Genomic DNA, 22,056 nt, shown 5'->3' on the forward strand with positions numbered 1-22,056 from the left:
TCTCGATCGCCATGAATACCTGAGTAGCTCTACATAGGGTACCAGAGATTTTTACTAATGTTCTTTCTAGGTAGAGGGTCCCCTTTATCGATCCTCTGTAATACTAAGTCACGCAAAGGCATTTGGTCTCTTCACGCGTCACGAGTAATATCCCAAACTCTTTCACGGTCACGCAAAACTCAAGACAATCACGTTAAATGAATATGTTATTTTTCCAATCTTGACCAGTCTCGTGCCACAAAAAATGGTCTAATGTCTCATCTTAGTTGTTCAAGAACCATTAGGGACCGGTCATTATTTACTGGGGGGAGGGCCACTAAACTGAGAAAAATTTTGGCCAAGAAGTTGTGGCCCTCCCCCATGAAGGATTTAAATAAATTGACCCTCCAAAAGCCTAAATAAAAAAAAATTGTGACCCTCCCTAACGGCGAAAACAGTAAAACAGTGGTTTAGAAATAACTTTCAGCTATTCCCATAGTCAGATATCAACCTTCTTTAGAACAGAATCAATAATAAAGATCTCGTCCTTTCTATGTACTGCATGTTCTACCAAATCTGGTAGTACACAGAATGTCACTTATTTGCACTTCTTCGCTGTTATCATCATTGTTGCCTTCACTGACTTCATCGCTAACACCGCCACTGCTGTCGTCGTTGTCGTCGTCGTCATCTCTGTCGTCACTGTCGTGGTTGTCCTCGCTGCCATCTTCATTATTTTCACTTTGTTGTGCATTCTCTGTTGTTTCATCTTCATCACTTTCGCCGCCGATCTCCTCCAGTACTACATCATCTTTATATTCTTGATCTGATTCTTCATCCTCGACATCATCTTCATTGTTCAAAAGGAAAAAAAGCTTGTTTTCAAGTTGAACAAAAGAGAGAAGAAATGGTTGGTGTTACTGGTATGACAACATGATACAACTCGGCTTAGCAGTGACGCAAGGGACTATTTCTCGAGCCTTCTAGGCAAATATGGAGGCAGTGCTGCAACCAGTACCAGTAGTTACCACGATGATAATAATGGTGGTGACGACGACGGATACGATGATGACGATGACTGCAGTGTTTTTGAAGCGGCCAGCCGAATCAGTTCAGAGCAGGAGGATGCTTCAGATGACCATATCATGGCCAATACTGGGATAATTCCTCATCTGGCACACCATACGTGGATCATGTGTCAGACTAACTGTCAGAAGTTTTAGATATTACTTTCATTCTCGAAGAAGATATTGCCGGTCTCTGTTCAAAAAGTAGAGTATGTTGTTAGGTATTATTAGTTATATAATCAATGCGTGGTGCACGTGCACAAGTCAGACATGGCACTTTTGCAGTTTTTAGTAGCTCCTTCTGATTATGACATTTGCTCATGAGTTGTACTTTTAAATTTGTACAACATTCGTATAACACATGAATCATCTAACAAACCGACACAAATATACTGTTTCATTAAACAGTTATGCCTTTAATAAAGACCTTTTCCATCCATAACACATGTACTTTTCATGCTGCAACCAGTCAAGAGAACTCTGAGTTCAAAGACTCGTGGTGAATACCTATAATCTCAAAAAATCGTAGCCCTCCCCTCAATGGAATCTTTTTAAAAATGGCCCTCCCCAAGGTGGAGCTCAAAAAATTGTCACCCTCTCCCCAAATATAGTGGCCCTCCCCGCCCCCCTCAATAAATAATGACCGATCCCTCAGTGGTCTGTTTTCTGACTTTATCAATCCACATGAAGTCCATCTCCTGCCAACACCTTACCACAGCTGTTCGAGAACAATACGTACATATCCACAACAATTAAATAGCCGGAAATTCATCACGCGAAACAAAATGGTTCACGAATCACGTTTAGTAAGCTCTTAATTCGCGGGCCACGTTAGTAAAAAATTCGTTCGATTCACGTGTAGATAAAAAAAATAAAGTCACGATTCACGAGACAAAAATTATCCAATCACCCTTCTCGTAAAAAGTATAGGGGACCCTCTAGGTAGCGTGAAAAGCTTTATTGCGTTCGAGACTTCGGGAGTATTCGTCTTATTGCGCATGTGCACGGCTAGATTTGGCGATTATCAAAAATATGAATTTATCTCGGCCCTAAATATCTGTGACGAATCGGCGCCACAATGGTGGGCGCCCCCCAACACAGACAAAACACCAAGCACAAACGAACTCGAGAAGACACGCCATAACACAACTAAACGTAGGCCTACAAATATCTATTATCCTAATTAAAACAATAGAGCAACCAACAATAACGACAACACAATGAACTGAATTATTTATCCCAATTAAATTTACAGAAAATATGATAATTTAAACTACAGTGCACTAAAACTATTTACAAGAGTAATTACTATTAAGATAAAAAAAGGTAGGTTTTTTTTTTTAGTTCAGTTCCGTTGACCTTCGCGTCCTGTGCTTGACCTGTTCTTAACAACCACGTTTCACTACCAAACGACACATAAACCAAACTCACGATTCACAAACCAATCTTCGCGTTTAACAACCCAGACTGGCGTTTAACAAACCAAACTCAACTCACGTTTAACGCAGCTAAACGTAGTAGTCTCTAATTTAACCTAACTCGGTCCTCGCCCAGATTTTTCCTTCAATCCCCTTGTCTTCACTGGCTTTCCTTTTGACAGAAGATAACCTTCTTCTTTTCTTTCTTCTGCGTGTTTTTTTTTTTCGGCCAGCCTCTCGGCACACGTAAGCCCCCGGGAAATGAATTCTTTGCCGTGTGAAAGGACGAATTTTTTCTGAATGACTCTCATTGATTGAAACGTGCCCAGATCCGAACGAGTCTCTCTAACTTTTCCAACCTTCGCCTCCGGTGACCTTCTCCCTCAAAAAAAAAAAACACACACACACCGTAACCACCCGAATTCTTGAATACGTGTGGACGCAAGGTGTCAGAAAAGAATGAAGAAAACAATTTGATATATACAGTAAGGGTTAATTCCACAACACATTACACAAGTGAAGAATACAAGTTACGTAACAGATACAAATATCACCCACTACATTGATCCTAAGAGAATAAAATAATTATTTCCATATCCCTAAATAAATTCTTTAGCGCTTTCTTGACAATATCATTGAACCTAAGCCAGAATGTTCTTTATGATAGCATACTAGTTATTTTTACAAGTTGGTTGGTCTTCGGAAATTACTTCCACCTAGAAAATCTTTTTTTGACCTCTCAACGTGTGTTGCGTTATTTGCAAATAGTTTTTAAAATGTTTAATTTATCGTTCGAGCTACCATATCACTTCACGGGCTTGCTTTGCGTCTTAGTTGTTTCGCCTTAATACACGGCATTTAGGATAGGCCGATACGGATTTTCCGAATCGATACGTTACCGTGTAAGATATTGGACGTTTTTCTTCGATATCGATATTGTGACGTCATTGAGTCAAATGGTAGTTCCAGTAATTTCATTGGTAAAAATATAGGGCTATCGTGCACTGTTAAACTACGTAGTGTTCAGTGCTTTAGAGAAGTGTCAATAAGACAATTAAAAGTTCAAAACCAGATTAAGGACTCAATGCTTCATGCTCAATGCCCGACCCCTTGTCAGCGGTTGGTCGCTGGCAATTTCCTACAGTCCGTCACTCGTGTGCACTGTTGTTTATTCCTCATAACATTGTAAAAGTAAGAAATCTTGACCCGATATCTAAAACCCTGGGTCATTTCTTTCTAGGAATTTCTTGTCAAGCGTACAACCTCGCTGGTTTTTTTATTTCATCTGTGGTATATGCTGATCACCTGGTTGTATTTTGCGGTCTCACTTTTCGTGGATATTTAAGGTAAAATTTTTCTGTTTCTGTCCTTGTAAAGGGCTTCTTAATTATTTAACTCCCATGAGTGATAAAGACAGAATTTCTCCCTACCATACCAATACACTATCAAGCACACACGTTATAGTCATTTAGAGGACTATTAGTTGATCCAATATCAAATTCTCCCAACTGATATCGTGAGAATTGTGCAGCAGAGAGTAAAGAGAATTGCTAATGAGATCTTGGGAATGAAAGGATTAAGTGATCTCTACATGGTTAAAAGCGCCGAACTTTTCATCAACGAACCTTATACCTCGGCTCCAATAGTTCATATGCTCATTGAAAATTTGCCCCAAGCCTATTTTCCACTACAGTTTTCAGGAATCTGGAACGACTGATTTCAAATCTGATGGAAAGGCTTTTGTGCTGAAGCAAAAGCAATTCTTTTAAGGATTTAGGAAGCAGTTTTCCCGGAACTGTCGAGAGAACTGCTTTGGAACACTACTTAGTATCAGCGCCTGTATAAACAGGCCTACTGATTATACACTTAATGTATGGTCCAGAGGGAAACAGTTAATTTTGTTTCCCCAAGAGTGCTGATTTTTCCATCGACTTCTTTTCGGGAAACATCAGGACTAGAGGGAAAACAAAGCTAACTGGTAGAGAAGCATGGTACGTTATTGATCATGAACAAGTTTATGAAATCAAGATCATAGAGAAAGATGCTTTAATTCAGGCTAGTTTATGATTTTATAGCGTGTCCAGGTTACTGTGCAGCTTAAACATCTTGCGGGAATTACTTGTGGATTTACCTTTTTGCTTTTCGATTTGTTCTTTAAGTTTTGTTCGCTGGTTTTTATACTCGTGAGTTTTTCGTTTCATTCTTTCCTATTTACTTTAAATGACATTTATTACCAAAGGGAATAATTTAATTTATGCAGCCTGCGCCGCGACTTATCATTATCCCGAATGGGTTACATCCGGGACTTATAATAGCAGATACTTAAACATCCGAATATTTGATTTCGGGTCTCTTTTAGTTAAGCTTTGGTGCAGGACAAACATTCCCCACCCTATTAACCCGCCCATTGTTTTCGAGCATTCTCAGAGGTGCGTTGAGTCCTCATTCGATGGGTGTTTGCCCTCACCTTTGCTGGGATTAGGTTTTTATTTCCGGTTTCACTGTAATTCGATTTGGTATCAAAAGTAAACAGCCACTCAACTGAGTGGCCAAGTTACGGCAAACAAAGGTTGTCAGTTTAATTCTCCCAGCAAACCGTGCTCATCCCTAGCAATGCACAGTGTACAATACTTGGTTATTGGCAAGCGAGCAAGAGGCATAAATGAGTTTTTACAGGAGTTTTTCTTGATTATGCTCATCGTGGTACAGAGATTACTATTATTAAAGGAACAAAACCTTGTAGCAATGATAAAACTGCGGCTATGATTTTAATAAAAGAACCTTTGAAAAGATCTAATAATTTTATATCCCTAGTCCGCAATGGGAAAGTTGTTGCAGGGACATCTGGTTCTGATTGAAGATTAAGGCTAAAGATATCGTAGAATGCAAAAAAAGTCGATGTTTCATTAAAAAATTGTGTGTTAGGATAAATTAGGCAGAGACTTTCACTTTTACTAAAGAGACCTTCACCAGCATATCACAATATCTCTTAATTGTTCCCTCTTCTCACTCGGAAGAGATATTATTAAACTCGGATCCGCCAGCGGACAAGAAGTGTTCTGTATATTCCATCGGTACTGAATACCTATTTCAAAGCGAAGACAATTTTGAAACACATTCTCAGAACATCAAATGCAGAGAACACTAGCGCACAGAATAAGCTCGCAGAAAAGCTACTTCAACTTTCGACTAAATATTAACATTCAAGTTCTGAATACAATGTACATCAAAGGTTGGTTTAAATAGTTGATTAATCTACTTGCAGTATTGACATTGTCTTAGTAACTTTGTTTTATGTGTACACAAGGATATAAACACTCTCTTCTCACAGAGCATATGTCAATTGCAAGTGAGTTCAATTGCAAATGAGTTTGATATAACTGTGTTGGTTTAATCCAATTTTATGAGCCTTTTTGAAGATCTGATATATTTTATTCACCTAACATGAGGTAAACTCAGCCCATTTACAAAAATGAAAAATTTGTCTGATTTTGATTCACAAAGATATTTCGCGCGCAAAAACATGTTTGACCTACTGAGTGGTCGTTTACTATACCTTCCTATTGTAAAGGACGTCTTGAATAGGTAAGAAAAATAACTAAAATCATTGGTGCGTTTGTTCAGGTTTTAGCAGACTACGACAAATCGACACATTTTAATTACTAACACACTAACAGAGGGCCTGGTTACGTAAGCCGGGCTGGCTCGATTTTACCGAGATCGTGGCGCGTTTGTAATCAACTTTTTGATTCCAAGTCAAACGAGCCGGCCTGGTTAGCCGTAATCCTGGCTTTGAGATATAAAGGATTTAGAGGATGGGAGGGAGGTTCAGAAAATCAGAAAATATGAACCATAAGAATATCATAGAACCCTAGCAAGGCCTTAGGTAAGTTTTACTGTGATACAAACAACATCCTTCAACCCCCCTCTTCCCCCTCCCCCCCATTCTTGTAGGCGACAAATAATGACCATTCCTTAAAAAGCATTCACCCCCCTCTTCAAAAAAGAAAACAAAAAAGGAGGCAAAAATATTTCTCTTCGGACAATATTGTTACCATACTGTGTCGTTTATCGATTCGGGGATTTATTTCCAAGAGTTTTCTTTTCTTTTCTTTTTTTTTTTTTATATTCTTTAAGATATTTCGATGCAAAATTTGTCACCGTGGTGGAACAAAAGGGTGCGAGGGCAAAAATTAGCATAATTCTCCCGCGTGTGAATGTTTGCTGGGCGTTCTCATGATAAAATAATTTCAGTGGTTAAATAGTTAGAAAAGTAATTGGAAGATTTGAAGTTCATAAAGCAACAAATGAACAGCTTTCCAACTTTCGGTCTTTCTTCCAGAGACGGTGATTCAGTTTAAGGCATATTTAACAAGAGATTATATTTTAAGGCATATTCTATTATATTTTAAGGCATATTTTAAGGCATATAGTTTAAGGCATATTTAACAAGAGATTCTTTCCGTGATGGGCCGAGGAAATCGTTGATCTGTGTGGGAATGTGAACATGACCGTATTGCATCACAATACAATTTACCTTATCCCCCCATAAAGCTTTACAATATTCTTATGATCCCCACTCCCCTCATCAGCGAGTAACTGGAAGTCAATTTTATATAGCCCTCCCTTTATACTCTGTCGGACCCCCCTCAAAAACTAAATTTTGTGACTATAAATTCACAATTAGGTGTTTCTTAAAGTATAAGTATGTGACCGATAGTTTCAATTTTGGTCTAATTCATCTGTAAAGGCCCGTTAAATGCATGGTTTCAAAATCTGCTTCGACATGCACTTAACACCTTGTTGAACCAAATGTTCGGTGCGTTTGAACAGGTCGTCCAACATTGTTGAAAACGTAAAAAGTTTTAAAACATTGTCAAAAGAGTGTTGAATCAAGTTTAAATCAGTTCAAACTTTCATTCAACCTCGACTCAACTTTTCCTTTATAAAACCACTTGAAGAACTTTTAAGGGCCTCTGAAAGGCCTCGGCACAAATTTGTTTTTGCGTTCAACATTCGCTCAACATCCGTTCAACATTTCTAGAACGAATGTTAGTGAAATGTTAAAACCGTTTAAACGGGCCTTAAATCTCGCATCTGTTTGGATCAATGTGAGCAACTCCGAGGTAACCCCTTCCCCAATGAACCTTACAGTCACTCTTACTTGTTACGAGTTAACCGTTGTTGGGAAGGGTGGGTGTACAGTTTCTCTAAGCCTGGCAATGATCCTCACTTTGATTAGCGATGAATTGGCAATAAATTTTCTACAGTTTCCGCTTTATACTCCATGGGAGACGATTTTTCCTCCCTAAAAATCACGCAATCCTCCAAGATTCTCCACCCTCCCCTCCCTTAGACGATGAGTGAGAATGGTCCCCAGGACTACCAAAACACTAAATTTCGTAACTATACATACACAGTTATATGTTTCTCAAAGTCATAGTATGTCGCCGATATCTTCAATTTAGTCTAATTCATCCTTAAATCTCGCGTTGGTTTGGATCAATGTGAGTACCTGAACAACTGCGCACCTACCCCTCCCCTAACCCAACATTAACCTTAACTTCTCATCAGTCGACTGTTGTTGGGTTAAAGGAGGGGTAGCTGCGCAGTTGATCAGATACTCTCTTTAAACAAATAGTTTGTGTCCAGGCTCCTCCTCGAGCATAGGCCATTGACAATCTCCCTGCTCCAACTCGTACAATCCTGAGTTAGCCTACAAGGGTGGTCCATGCCACCAGATGTGGTCCCAGTGTTTCCTCTCAGCCCGAACATCTTGCTGTGAGGGATTTTTTGGGCGTTTTCTTGTCTTTATTCCTTTAAGGATTCCATTTCAAGACTTGTCCTTTTAAAGATCGTGGAAAAACGTCATGAAACTGAACCCATCAATGAAGTATATATTTCTTATTCCTTTTTTCCTAATTCCATAGTGAACACAAACTTATCAGTTAACAAATACATACTACAATTTTCAGTTGAGTGAGAAGCGATAAAAGTTTGGTGACAAACTTTTGAGGTTAAAATCATGTTTTTTTCATGGGAAACCAGCTCCATTTCCAGAGACGAGGTGTCGCTTGATTTCTTTCTTTGGCGGCCTTCTAAGTTTGGCCGTTAGCGACGCTCAACTCTTGACTAGTTATGAAACGAATAAAATTCTGACGTGGCAACTTTACGGTCAAACCCACGTCCCCAAACCTTTCCCGCATCTAACTCAACTCGTAGTAAATGTTAGACAAAGTTGAAAATTTCTAAGTACTCAATTGCAAAGAAGATTAATTAAGTTTTACAACTGAATGACTTGACTAATGGAGACACTGCCTTTGTATAAGGTCTGGTTGAATATGGCCGCTCCAATGGAATATACTGAGGAGCAGCTGAATTACTACAGGATCTGTTACATTGTCACCGATGTGCTAACTGAAGGCCTTCGAACAATCTTCAAACAAGAATGGGACAATCGCTACAAGGGAACCCTGGGAGAATGGAAAGATGAACCGAAAAATGGAATGGACTTTTGGAACGGTGAGTCCCCACGAAACAGAAGTAGAAACGCCCGTCTCTTGACAACTATGACCAATGGTGACAGAGCGGAATGGGATTGTACCATGCTGTTTTATGCCATTCTTCATTCCGATTGCATCCGCGGTCTCTGTCCAACTGTAAAATCAAATGTGGATGACCTCAGGATATTTCGCAATGAAGAATTTGCGCACATGCCACGAGGCCAACTCTCCAACAGAGATTTTCAAAATGCGATTTCAAAGGTCAATACTGCATTTCACGCACTCGGGCTTGCGATTTTAAAAATCCATGAAATCCAAACTCAGACAAGTTTCCCAACGGAAGAGTTGAGATATGTTCTAAAGAAAGTTGACAAACTTCAACAAGACGTCATAGAGAAGGAAACAAAACTTCAAGAAAAATACGAAGAACTTGTTGAAAAAGAAACACAACTCGAAGAAAAAGAGAATCAACGACAGACACTTGAAGAACAGTTGCAAACCGAAGTCTTCCCATTTTGTATTCTCCCTCCTGAACCCACACATGTTGTCTTCCCTCGCAGGTCGGAGGTTGATAAAATCACACAACACCTCAAAGCACTCAAAGATGACAACAATGACAGCTTAAGCACCTTGTACTTATCCGGGAACCCCGGAAGTGGAAAATCTCAGCTGGCCCGACTAGTAGCCAAGCGATTTTTCGACGAAGGCAAAAAAACTCCCTCTGCGATTTCATTTGTCATGACACTTAATGCCGAAAGTTCAGAAACACTTTTGGAATCGTATGTCTCCTTCGCTCGACAGTGTAAATGTCCAGATTACTCAGTTACAGACACTCGTAATTCCAAATATCTGAACGCAGACGAGAAAATTGCAAGTCTGAAGACGCTAATAAGCGCGAAAATCGGGCTTTTTACGTCGTGGTTGTTGGTTGTTGATAATGTCACTAGTTTGTCTCATGTACAAACTTATTTGCCAGGTCCAGGAAACCAACAATGGGCGAGGGGCCAGTCGCTGATAACAACACAAGACACCAACTCTATTCCCTTAGAAAGCTCTTTCATTCAGCACATCTCTGTAAGCAAAGGATTGCTACCTGATGATGCCAGCTCCTTGTTAAGGCTCCTTTCTGGTGTCACTGATAACGAGGTAGAAAAAGAAATTGCACGAACTTTGGACTACCAGCCACTGGCTTTAGCCAGCGCCGCCATTTATGTAAGAGAAGTTCGGGATAGCAAAATAGCTTCAAAATTCGGCTGGACTGACTTTCTAAAGAAACTTGAAAAAGGGCACCGAAGTACAACTGAAAACATTCTTGCCGAGACAAACCCAAGTTACTCAAAAACAATGACCACAGCGACAACACTCGCCTTGGAAAAGATAATGAGATCCGACACAGTTGTAGATCACTTGTTTACTTTTCTCTCTCTTTGTGCGCCACAACCAATACTAAAAGATATTGTCGCCAACTACATTATGGAAATGGAAAAGGAATTGGAAGATGAAGATGCGATTGGGGTAAAGATAAGTCGATGCCCATTGTTGTTGTTTGACGAAGAGGAGAGCGGTGTTTACATTCGAGTGCATGGAGTCGTCCATTACGTTGTTAATTCAGTAACAAAGAAATCTGCTAAGGATAAGCAAATAAAATCCATACTAAGGGCTCTTTCATCCTTCTCTAAATTCGAGGATCAAGATTCTCTAGTTATTGGAACAAAAATTGTTCCTCACCTGGCAAAAGTGATTACAGAAGCCGAACGTTTGTTTTCTGAAGACGGAATATCTCAAGTTTCTGAAATTGATATGTTGACTCTGCAGAACTATTCTAAAGTCTTTACAACCCTCGGAAATATGTGCTGCGAGCACTCTCAATATCCAGCTGCAAGAAGCTACTTTACAGCAGTCTTAGCAATTGACAAGTTGAGAAACCCAAGTAATGAATTACGAATTATACATATTTATAGTCACCTGGGTATTGTCCACACACACATGGGTGACCTAAAGCAGGCAAAAAATTGTCACGAGCGAGCGCTGGATGTTCAGCTAAAAAAGCTCGGACCTAACCATGGTGATGTCGCAGCGTCTTACAATAACCTTGGCGATGTCCACAGGCAGCTGGGTGACCTAAAGCAGGCAAAAGATTATCACGAGCGAGCGCTGGATGTTTGGCTGAAAAAGCTCGGACCTGAGCATGTTGAAGTCGCAACGTCTTATAATAACCTGGGCATTGTCCACGAGCAGCTGGGTGACCTAAAGCAGGCAAAAGACTGTCACGAGCGAGCGCTGGATGTTTGGCTGAAAAAGCTCGGACCTGAGCATGTTCATGTCGCAATGTCTTACAATAGCCTGGGCCTTGTCCACAAGCAGCTGGGTGACCTAAAGCAGGCAAAAGATTGTCACCAGCGAGCGCTGGATGTTCAGCTAAAAAAGCTCGGACCTAACCATGTTTATGTCGCAGCCTCTTACAATAACCTTGGCGATGTCCACAGGCAGCTGGGTGACCTAAGGCAGGCAAAAGATTATCACGAGCGAGCGCTGGATGTTTGGCTGAAAAAGCTCGGACCTGAGCATGTTGATGTCGCAACGTCTTATAATAACCTGGGCCTTGTCCACGGGCAGCTGGGTGACCTAAAGCAGGCAAAAGACTGTCACGAGCGAGCGCTGGATGTTTGGCTAAAAAAGCTCGGACCTGACCATGTTCATGTCGGAACGTCTTATAATAACCTGGGCCTTGTCCACGAGCAGTTGGGTGACCTAAAGCAGGCAACAGACTGTCTCGAGGGAGCGCTGGATGTTTTTCTGAAAAAGCTCGGACCTGAGCATGTTGCTGTCGCAATGTCTTATAATAACCTTGGCGATGTCCACAGGCAGCTGGGAGACCTAAAGCAGGCAAAAGATTGTCACGAGCAAGCGCTGGATGTTCGGTTGAAAAAGCTCGGACCTGAGCATGTTGATGTCGCAATGTCTTACAATAACCTGGGCCTTGTCCACGGGCAGCTGGGTGACCTAAAGCAGGCAAAAGACTGTCTCGAGAAAGCGCTGGATGTTCGGCTGAAAAAGCTCGGACCTGAGCATGTTGATGTCGCAACGTCTTATAATAACCTGGGCCTTGTCCACGGGCAGCTGGGTGACCTAAAGCAGGCAAAAGACTGTCACGAGCGAGCGCTGGATGTTTGGCTAAAAAAGCTCGGACCTGACCATGTTCATGTCGGAACGTCTTATAATAACCTGGGCCTTGTCCACGAGCAGTTGGGTGACCTAAAGCAGGCAACAGACTGTCTCGAGGGAGCGCTGGATGTTTTTCTGAAAAAGCTCGGACCTGAGCATGTTGCTGTCGCAATGTCTTATAATAACCTTGGCGATGTCCACAGGCAGCTGGGAGACCTAAAGCAGGCAAAAGATTGTCACGAGCAAGCGCTGGATGTTCGGTTGAAAAAGCTCGGACCTGAGCATGTTGATGTCGCAATGTCTTACAATAACCTGGGCCTTGTCCACGGGCAGCTGGGTGACCTAAAGCAGGCAAAAGACTGTCTCGAGAAAGCGCTGGATGTTCGGCTGAAAAAGCTCGGACCTGAGCATGTTGATGTCGCAACGTCTTATACTAACCTGGGCCTTGTCCACGAGCAGCTGGGTGACCTAAAGCAGGCAAAAGACTGTCACGAGCGAGCGCTGGATGTTTGACTGAAAAATCTCGGACCTGACCATGTTGATGTCGCAATATCTTACAATAACCTTGGCACTGTTCACCGGCAGCTGGGTGACCTAAAGCAGGCCAAAGACTGTCACGAGCGAGAGCTGGATATTCGCCTTAAGATATTCGGTCCGCAACACGTCAAGGTAGCAGATACTTACATAAACCTGGGCGATGTGCACAATTATCTCGGTCTCAGCCAAGAAGCAAAAGGGTGTTATGATGTTGCGTTGGTGATTTATGTCAAGAACTTTGGCCCTGAAGATGAGAAAGTGAGATTTGTTCAGAATGCACTTGCTCAGCTGCGTACAGCAGAACTGAATATTGGTAACACTTAAAGTTCAATAATCATAAATTCGTAATTCCTTAAAGCGTTAGTCTCGTTACTCGTAGATCAGCGAAGATCAAATCGGAATTGAGAGTTCAAACAAAGATATCAAGAGTTCAGTTTACAGCATACTTATACAGATTAAGTGAAGCAACACCTAATTGTGGTGCATTGTAATGTAGAAAATTTAAGAAACAACAGACAATTTCCCTGTAAGCCAGACTTCTAGCGATCAACATTACAAGTTAAAGAGCCAGTAAGAGTGCAGTTAGTTGCGTTTGACACGTGCCGTAACCGATCTGTAAAAGGCAGAGCTAAAAACCCCATTCAAATCTCAAGAACTTTTGCAGGCTCACTCTTGAAACCATAGCAACGTTAGACTAAAAATGGCAGAATATTTAAAAAATTGAAACGCCCTGTGGTTTTTTTCCCCCTAGATCACGACACTAGTAGAGAAATTGCGCTTCAAACTTTCACCTCAGATGTCTCTCAAAACGGGCACAAAATATCTTTTGCACACCAAAGTTTCATCCTTGCTGATATTAACCGGTCTATCATCGAAGTTCGATCGTCAAAATGCATTTGGAGTAAGTTCGGCTACGTTGATCTCGACACGTCAGCTGGACGGTCCTCAGCGATAGTTTTATCATATTTTACTTTTAAAAAGTGGTTTTGAAGTAGCAAGTATTGATCCTTTCAATTTTTTTAAAAATTGCGCCATATCAATTATTATTAAAAACTGGATCGTTGCATAATGCAATTCAAAACTTTATGGGCTTAGCCATTATGATATAGGAGCCAATATTCCATAATCTACAAATATGATAAGTGTACGCGTTGGCTTAAAATTAAAAGGGAGCTAAAAAGAAGAGAAGAGAGGATTTGTCTAATATCGTGGGAGTGTTTTTGATAAAACAATTATTCCACTCGCGCTTGTTGGATATGAGATGACTATAGCTAACTCGGCGCTACGCGCCTCGTTTGCTATCTATCATCTCATATCCAACAAGCGCGAGTGGAATAATTGTTAAATACATACTGTTGCTATGGATTTATAGGCGTCTATGTGATATGCGCAGATGTTATTCAACTTTTTCTATGTAATATAGAATTAGATTCTGTCACTGGCTGTCAGGATTTTAAAATATCGTCTGTGACTTTATTGCAATGAACGTTGGACTTTTCTCGGAGTGTGGTTCCTCTAGAACCTATTAAGTTTAATTTCTAGTTTTGACATCGAAGTAATCCTTTAAAATTTGAAAATTGTTTATAGTTTAAGTCATCACAACCATAGTAACTTTTGGCGTGATGTACGTATTGTAATCTTTAACTAAGTAGGCTAATTATTAAAGGAGTTAAGTAATGGCACTTCTGCAATCGATGGTGTTGCGTTTTGGTGGTTGAAAAGATTGGTTGTTAGAACAATAGATAAAACCTATAATTCCGTTTGGCAAAAACCGCGCGAATGCACAGAATCCGCATGGCTCTAATTATACTCTATTTGTCAGTCATTTTCGCGGTGTGAACACGAGCTTGTTGATACACAAAATAAAGCAGGAGTGTAGGCCAGTTTACGTAAGGAGCACAGAATTCGAATGTGTGAAATCCTAGCTACGTCACTACTTGCCAACCTAAAAAGCCCTTGTTTCCATAAGCATCAAAAAAGCTCTTTGTTATATTCGATGCCCAATCAACCAAGATAATGGTTTGAGAATTTGTGTAATGGTCTACAAAGCAAATCTGCTTCTGTTTGAGGGGAACAGAGCCTGGCACTATGGGAGGTCGGTTAGAGCTCGAAAGACGATTGTCGCGTGTGGTTCGCAGCATCCTCCTGCGCGCATGTGTCGTGTTTGCCTCCGCTGGCCTGAAAATGCCACGTCTCCTTCGCAGCCGTTCTTTAGCTAATAGCTCCTTCGTAACGAACAGTATTCCTTTCCCTTTGTTTGAGGGTATAGACCCTTACAGATTGCGCTAGTAAAAGTGGCACATAATTATTATTTTTTAAATTTTTGTTTGCTCAAGTTCCTTTGCAGTAAATGGCTTGAACCCGGGGGTAACATGTAAAGGTGTAGTCTGATCGTCCGGATGAGTGTGGTCCTGAGAAGGACTGTTGTCGGTGGTAGTGACTGACATTTCGACAACCTGTGCGGAAGTCATCATCAGAGTCAAGTGAATGATTGTTGTCAGTAGAATGTTCTTATTCCAGTTCGTGTGAAATGATCGATTGGTTTTGCCGTGATGTTATTGGTTGTAAGACTCAAGTGACGTAAGTCGGTCGTGATTGGTCTGTTTCGATCTGTCGGTAAAGTTAGGTCGTTCTTTTTCGGTCGTTTGTGATGTTTATGTCGTGAATGAGTCGTTTGTATGGAGCGGGTAAGTGTTGACATCTGTTTAGGGGAGTCTGTTCTAAGTTAGTAAACCAGCTTTCCAGAGTCAATCGTTGAAAATAGTCAGTGCTTCTAATAAAAGTACAGACCCTTGAAGAACAGTTGCTAAACGAAGTCTTCCCATTTTGTATTCTCCCTCCTAAACCTACACATGACGTCTTCCCTCGCAGATCGGAGGTTGATGAAATCACACAACACCTCATAGAACTCAAAGATGCCAACAAAGACAGCTTAAGCACCTTGTACTTATCCGGACACCCTGGAAGTGGAAAATCTCAGCTAGCCCATCTAGCAGCCAAGCGATTTTTCGAAGAGAGCAAAGAAGCTCCGTCTGCGATTTCATTTGTCATGACAATTAATGCCGAAAGTTCAGAAACACTTTTGGAATCGTATGCCTCCTTCGCTCGACATTGTAAATGTCCGGATTCCTCAGTTAAAGACACTCGTAATTGCAAAGATTTGAGAACAGACGAGAAAATTGCAAATATCAAAGCACTAATCAGCGCAAAGATTAGGCTTTACACATCGTGGTTATTGGTTGTTGATAATGTCACTAATTTTTCTCGTGTACGCACTTATTTGCCAGATCCAGGAGACCAAGAATGGATGGGTGGGCAGTTGCTAATAACAACACAAGACACCGAGTTTATTCCTTTAACAAGCTCCTCCATTCGGCACATCTCAGTAAGCAAAGGGATGCTTCCTGATGATGCCAGATCTTGCTGAGGCTCCTTTCTGGTGTCACTGATGACAAGATGGAAGAAAAAGTTGGGCATTTATTGGACCACCAGCCGCTTGCTTTGGCCAGCGCCGCCATCTTTGTAAGACAAGTTCGGGAAGATGAAACACGTTCAGATTTCGGTTGGACCGACTTTCTAGAGAAACTAGAAAAAGGACAGCTCCACACAACTCAGGACATTCTAGCCAAAATAAACCCAAGCTACCCAAAAACAATGACCACAGTAATAACAGCCGCCTTAGAAAAGGCAATGAGTTCCGACAGAGCTTTCAATCACTTGTTCACTTTTATCTCTCTTTGTGCGCAACAACCATTACTAAAAGATGTTGTCGTCGACTACATTATGGAAATGGAAAATAAATTAGATGAAAAAGACACAATTGGTGTAAAAATAAGTCGATGCCCGCTTTTGCTGTTTGACGAGGAGGAGAGCGGTATCTACATTCGAGTGCATAATGTCGTCCATTACGTTTTAAGCAGTTCAATAACTAAGAAATCTGCAAAAGATGAGCAAATCAGATCCATACTAGGGTTTGTTTCATCCTTCTCCAGATTTGAGGATCAAGACTCTCTGGTCATTGTCACGAAAATTGTTCCTCATTTGGCAAAAGTGATTACAGACACCGAATATTTGTTTTCTAAAGAAGGAATATTTCAAGTCGCTGAAATTGATGCATTGACTTTGCAGGACTATTCTAACGTCTTTACAACTCTCGGAAGAATGTGCCGCAAGCATTCTCAATATCCAGCTGCAAGAAGCTACTATACTGCAGTCCTAGCCATTATCAAGTCAAGAGACCCAAGTAATGAATTACGAAAAACAGATATCTGTAGTCAACTGGGTGTTGTCCACTTGCAGATGGGTGACCTTAGCCAGGCAAAAGACTGCCACGAGAGAGCGCTGGGTGTTGAGCTGGAAAAGCTCGGACCTGAGCATGTTGATGTCGCAACGTCTTACGATAACCTGGGTGTTGTCCACCGGAAACTGGGTGACCTAAAGCGGGCAAAAGACTGCCACGAGCGAGCACTGGATGTTACGCTAAAAAAGCTCGGACCTGTGCATGTTTCTGTCGCAACGTCTTACAATAACATGGGCCTTGAACACGAACAGCTGGGTGACCTAAAGCAGGCAAAAGACTGCCACGAGAGAGCACTGGATGTTAAGCTAAAAAAGCTCGGACATGAGCATGCTGATGTCGCAACGTCTTACAATAACATGAGCCTTGTCCACAAACAGCTGGGTGACCTAAAGCAGGCAAAAGACTGCCACGAGCGAGCACTGGGTGTTCGGCTGAAGAAGCTCGGACCTGAGCATGTTCACGTCGCAGCATCTTACGATAGCCTGGGTGTTGTCCACTCGCAGCTGGGTGACCTAAAGCAGGCAAAAGACTGCCACGAACGAGCACTGGATGTTAAGCTAAAAAAGCTCGGACCTGAGCATGTTGATGTCGCAACGTCTTACAATAACATGGGCCTTGTCCACTCGCAGCTGGGTGACCTAAAGCAGGCAAAAGACTGCCGCGAGCGAGCACTGGATGTTTGGCTGAAGAAGCTCGGACCTGAGCATGTTCACGTCGCAGCGTCTTACGATAACCTGGGTGTTGTCCACTCGCAGCTGGGTGACCTAAAGCAGGCTAAAGACTGCCACGAGCGAGCACTGGATGTTAGGCTAAAAAAGCTCGGACCTGAGCATGTTGATGTCGCAACGCCTTACGAAAACCTGGGTGTTGACCACCGGAAGTTGGGTGACCTAAAGCGGGCAAAAGACTGCCACGAGCGAGCACTGCGTGTTAGGCTAAAAAAGCTCGGACCTGAGCATGTTCACGTCGCAGCGTCTTACAATAATCTGGGTGGTGTCCACTTGCTGCTGAGTGACCTAAACCAGGCAAAAGACTGCCACGAGAGAGCGCTGAGTGTTAAGCTGGAAAAGGTCGGACCTGAGCATGTTGATGTCGCAACGTCTTACAATAACCTGGATGATGTCTACGAACAGCTGGGTGACTCAAAGCAGGCAGAAAGCGCTGGCTTTTCACTCAAAAACACTTGGTCTGAAACACGTCAAGGTAGCACATACAAGTAATTGTATTATCATCATTTTTATTGCTATTGTTATCTTCGTTGCTAAGCGAAGCGTATATCCCCTTAGCTTTTCTTAGATTTTTATCAGAAATTTTAATGCCCTTTTTGATTTTTAAGTATTTCAACATAATTTTTGTAAATGTTTAGTGATTATGGTGAAGGTAACACATACGCACAAAAACCTGGGCGCTGTGCACAATAATGGCGGTGTCATGTAAGAAGCAAAGGAGTGTCATGATCATGCATCGGCGATTTATATCAAGAACTTTGGCCCTGAGGATGACCAAGTGAGATTCGTTCAGGATGCACTTGCTCGGCTACAGCAAGAAAGAGAGAGAAAACATAATTCTTGACCTCTTTCTAAAAAGAAAAAATGCGCGTAAGTTTTGACGTGCCTGGACAACATTCTGAAACTTTAAACTTTAGTCTGAAAGATGACGAAGTGAGATTTGTTCTGAATGCATTTGTTCAGCTAAATACAGCAGAGCCGAACATTATCAACTTATTAAGTTCAATAATCGTAAATTCGTAATTGTTGTGGCGTTATACTCGTTACTCGTAGATCCGTGAAGATCAAATCGAAATTGAGAGTTCAAGCAAAGATATAAAGGCTTCAGTTTACAGCATACTTATAGAGATTAAGTTTTATGCAATTTATACCTATACATCTAATTGTGGTGCGTTGTAATTTAGAAAAGTTAAGAAACAACAAAAAATTGTATCGCAAGCTTGATATTGCAGGCTAAAGAGCTAATCAGAGTGCAGTCAGTTACGTTTGGCACGTGCGGCAACCGATATGCAAAAGTCAGAGCTGAAAACTACATTCAAATCGCATGAACTTTCGCAGGTTCACTCTTGAAACCATAGCAACACTAGACTAAAAATGGCAGAATATTTAAAAAATTGAAACGCGGTGCGGTTTTACCCTAAAAGTAGAACGCCAGTAGAGAAATTAAGCTTCAAACTTTCACCTCAGATGTCTCTCTAAAGGGGCACGAAATATGTTTTGCACATCATAGTGTCATCCTTCCTGAAATCAATCGTTCTATTTCATCGTCAAAATTTGTTTTGAGTAAGTCCGGCTGCGTGAGCGGTCATCAGCGATAGTTTTTTTTATCATACTTTCTCCCTAACAAGGTAGTCTTAATGGATCAAAGATTTTAAGGCTTTCAATTTTTTTCCAAAAAACTACACTATATCATACCATTGCTATGGATTTATAGATGTCTACGTGACATGCGCAGCTTTTTATATGTATTTAATATAGAACCAAAACCTGTCACTCGCTCTCAGGATTTATACATAAAGTGGAGATATCAATTATGACTGTTTAAAAAGTCGTCTATGACTTTGTTGCAACGAATGTTTGACTCTTTTTGGAGTATGTTTCCTCTAAGCCAGGTAAATTTAGTTTCTAGTTTTTATATCGAAGTAAAAATTTGAAAATTGTTCATAGCGGAGTCACGGACAATGGTTGCTTTTTACGTGCTTTGTGTGTTGTAATTTTACAATTGAAGGCGATGAAATCTGGAACAACCGTCAATTAAGTACGCTAGTTCGGGCTGATTATTAAATGCATAACGTAGTAACATTTGGGTAGTTTTTGTTTTTGCGTTTTGGTAGTTCGAAAGGCTCGTTGGTAGAGCAAATACCCCTAGAAAACGCGGGTAAATCCTAGATTTCCGTTATGCGAAAAATCCGGGCGAATGCGTAGAATCCACTTGGTTGTAATCATGCGCCATTTGTCGGTGATTTTCGTCAAATGAACACGCTTGCTGATACACAAAATACTGCAGCTATTTAAGACAATTTACATAAGGAGCACAAAAATTCCTATGTGTGAAATCCTAGCCTCGCCACTACCTACCAACCTAAAATGGCTTTGTTCCCATAAGCATCAAGAGAGCTCTTTCTCATATTCGATCAGAAATCAACCTAGATAGAAACAGTTTAAAAGTTCGTATCTTCTGGCGCACTCTTTGGAAAGCAATTCTGCTTTAGTTTGAGGCGAGCAGAGGCTGGTGCAAGAGAAAGTCGGGCAGAGCTCGAAGGACGATTGTCGCGTGTGTCCCACCGCATTCTTCCGTGCGCATGTCTAGTGCTTACCTCCGCTGACCTGAAAATGACAAGTCTCCTTCACAGCAGTTCTTTGACTAACGGCTGCTTCCTAACGAGAAACATTCCTTTCCCTTTTAGATTGTGCTGATAAAAGTAGCATCTTACAATTATATATATTTTTACTATTATCATTACTTTTTTCGGCCCCAGTTCCCTTAGACACTCGGAAGTCTAACATTTAGTGGATTGCTAGTGTTTTATGAAACTCGTATCCTGCTCAAAAAGTCCATTTAAACACTTATATAGCGGCCCGAGTTAGAATCCGAGCCGCTCTTCTAGGTGAACTTTGCACTTATCGCATTTCTGGTTTTCTTGCTCTTGGGAATAGATCTTCAGATTTGTACTCTCTAATTTAAATTTTTTTTTTTAAGAAATCATTTTTGTTCTTATTTTGTTAATTTTTTTTAATCTTGTCATCATTTATTTACTGAATAACGTACGAGAAACTCTTCCCGGACAAAACTGGCAAAATGTATCACTAGCAGAAATTGCACCTACCTTTGTCGCAATATCATTTAGAAGACAGACATCGAGGTAACGGTAGGTTTGATTTGCTTTTCAAATATGTTAACACTCAATCAATAAATAATTGCTTTAGCTCTGTCAGGAGCTTCGAACCTAGAGCTCCGAGGTTTGGTTGCCTACTTGGCTTAAAATCACGCCTTTTGCTGGGACAGATCATTTCATAACATGCGCTAGGTAATTCTAATGCCAGACAGTTTCATTTCTAATGTTTCATGACCTCGAATATCGGTTTTGGTGTAAAAAAACCCAATCACGTGGGCAGCCGGACGGACAGAAACCACAAACCAACTGAATAACAGAAGTTCATGTTTTTCAAGAGCTCAAGTAAGTTATATAGTTTCATTCTCCTACACTCGATAAATGTTATCAACAATTTAGTGCACTTTTCTGAAGCCTGAGTTAAATTTCAAGTAATAATGTGTCGTGAGCCTGTTATGCCTTTGATTCATTTCTTCCAATTTATCGGCGAAACCAACAAAGTAAGGAAATTTTTCACGGGTGGATATAAACACTGATTGAAATTGAAAACTGCGATATATAAAGCCAACTCACTACGCTTGGCATGCGCAAGTTCTTTTTCAGGCAGCCGAAATTCAATATTGAGGCAATTTGAAAATAATGGTAATTTAGCGACATCCAATCACTACAGAGATTCCATAACTGAACCCCTCACCTTTGTTGGGCGAAATATCGGTCTCCAGCACACTAAAACGTTATTCCTCAGCGAATGACATAAGTAAACCTTTAAAACATCGGTATATATCTAAAGGACAACTCATTTATCGCCTGGAAGTGGGTGGTAATGAGGGGGAGGCTTTTTGTGATCGCTTGTTTTTCAGAGTTGAAAGCAATTAAAGAGGTGACCATAGAAAATTGATTACCAATGAGAGGGGATCATTGAAATACCAAAAACTCTTAAGGAAGGGGGAGAAATCAGGTGAATTTTATTGTGACACAGCCAAAATCCTCCAGCCCCTCCGCCCCTCCCCCCCCCCCATAGATAATGATCGAATCCTATACAATAATTAAGATCTGCTATTGTTTTAAAATAACAAGTGCGCTTTGCCATCTTCTCGCACTTAGAGCTTAAGCTTAATTTTCCTCCTCTTTCTCCTTCCTTCTCCTTCTTCTCCTTTCCTTGTACAGCGGCCGTGCAAGGGAAGGGAACTCTCTTAGCATAATAACAAATAGAGCATCAAAATCTTACATGTGAATTTATAAGACA

General features: G+C 41.1%; 2 protein-coding genes across 2 annotated transcripts in view; one reads left to right on the forward strand and one right to left on the reverse strand.

Moving 5' to 3' along the window:
- LOC148730262 (TBC1 domain family member 30-like) overlaps positions 1–22,056 on the reverse strand; it is a 77,546-nt gene that overhangs the window by 33,389 nt on the left and 22,101 nt on the right. The gene's annotated exons all lie outside the window — the stretch shown is intronic.
- LOC148730265 (uncharacterized) lies at positions 8,692–14,362 on the forward strand. Its single transcript, XM_088760956.1, has one exon. The coding sequence runs from the start codon at positions 8,770–8,772 to the stop codon at positions 12,643–12,645; it is 3,876 nt and encodes a 1,291-aa protein (XP_088617082.1). The 5' UTR covers positions 8,692–8,769; the 3' UTR covers positions 12,646–14,362.

The sequence above is a fragment of the Stylophora pistillata genome, chromosome 5 (assembly GCF_964205215.1).
Source record: "Stylophora pistillata chromosome 5, jaStyPist1.2, whole genome shotgun sequence".
NCBI lineage: Eukaryota > Metazoa > Cnidaria > Anthozoa > Scleractinia > Pocilloporidae > Stylophora > Stylophora pistillata.

Coding starts and splice junctions, on each gene's coding strand:
- LOC148730265 (XM_088760956.1), top strand. CDS start 8,770: ATGGAGACACTGCCTTTGTATAAGGTCTGGTTGAATATGGCCGCTCCA.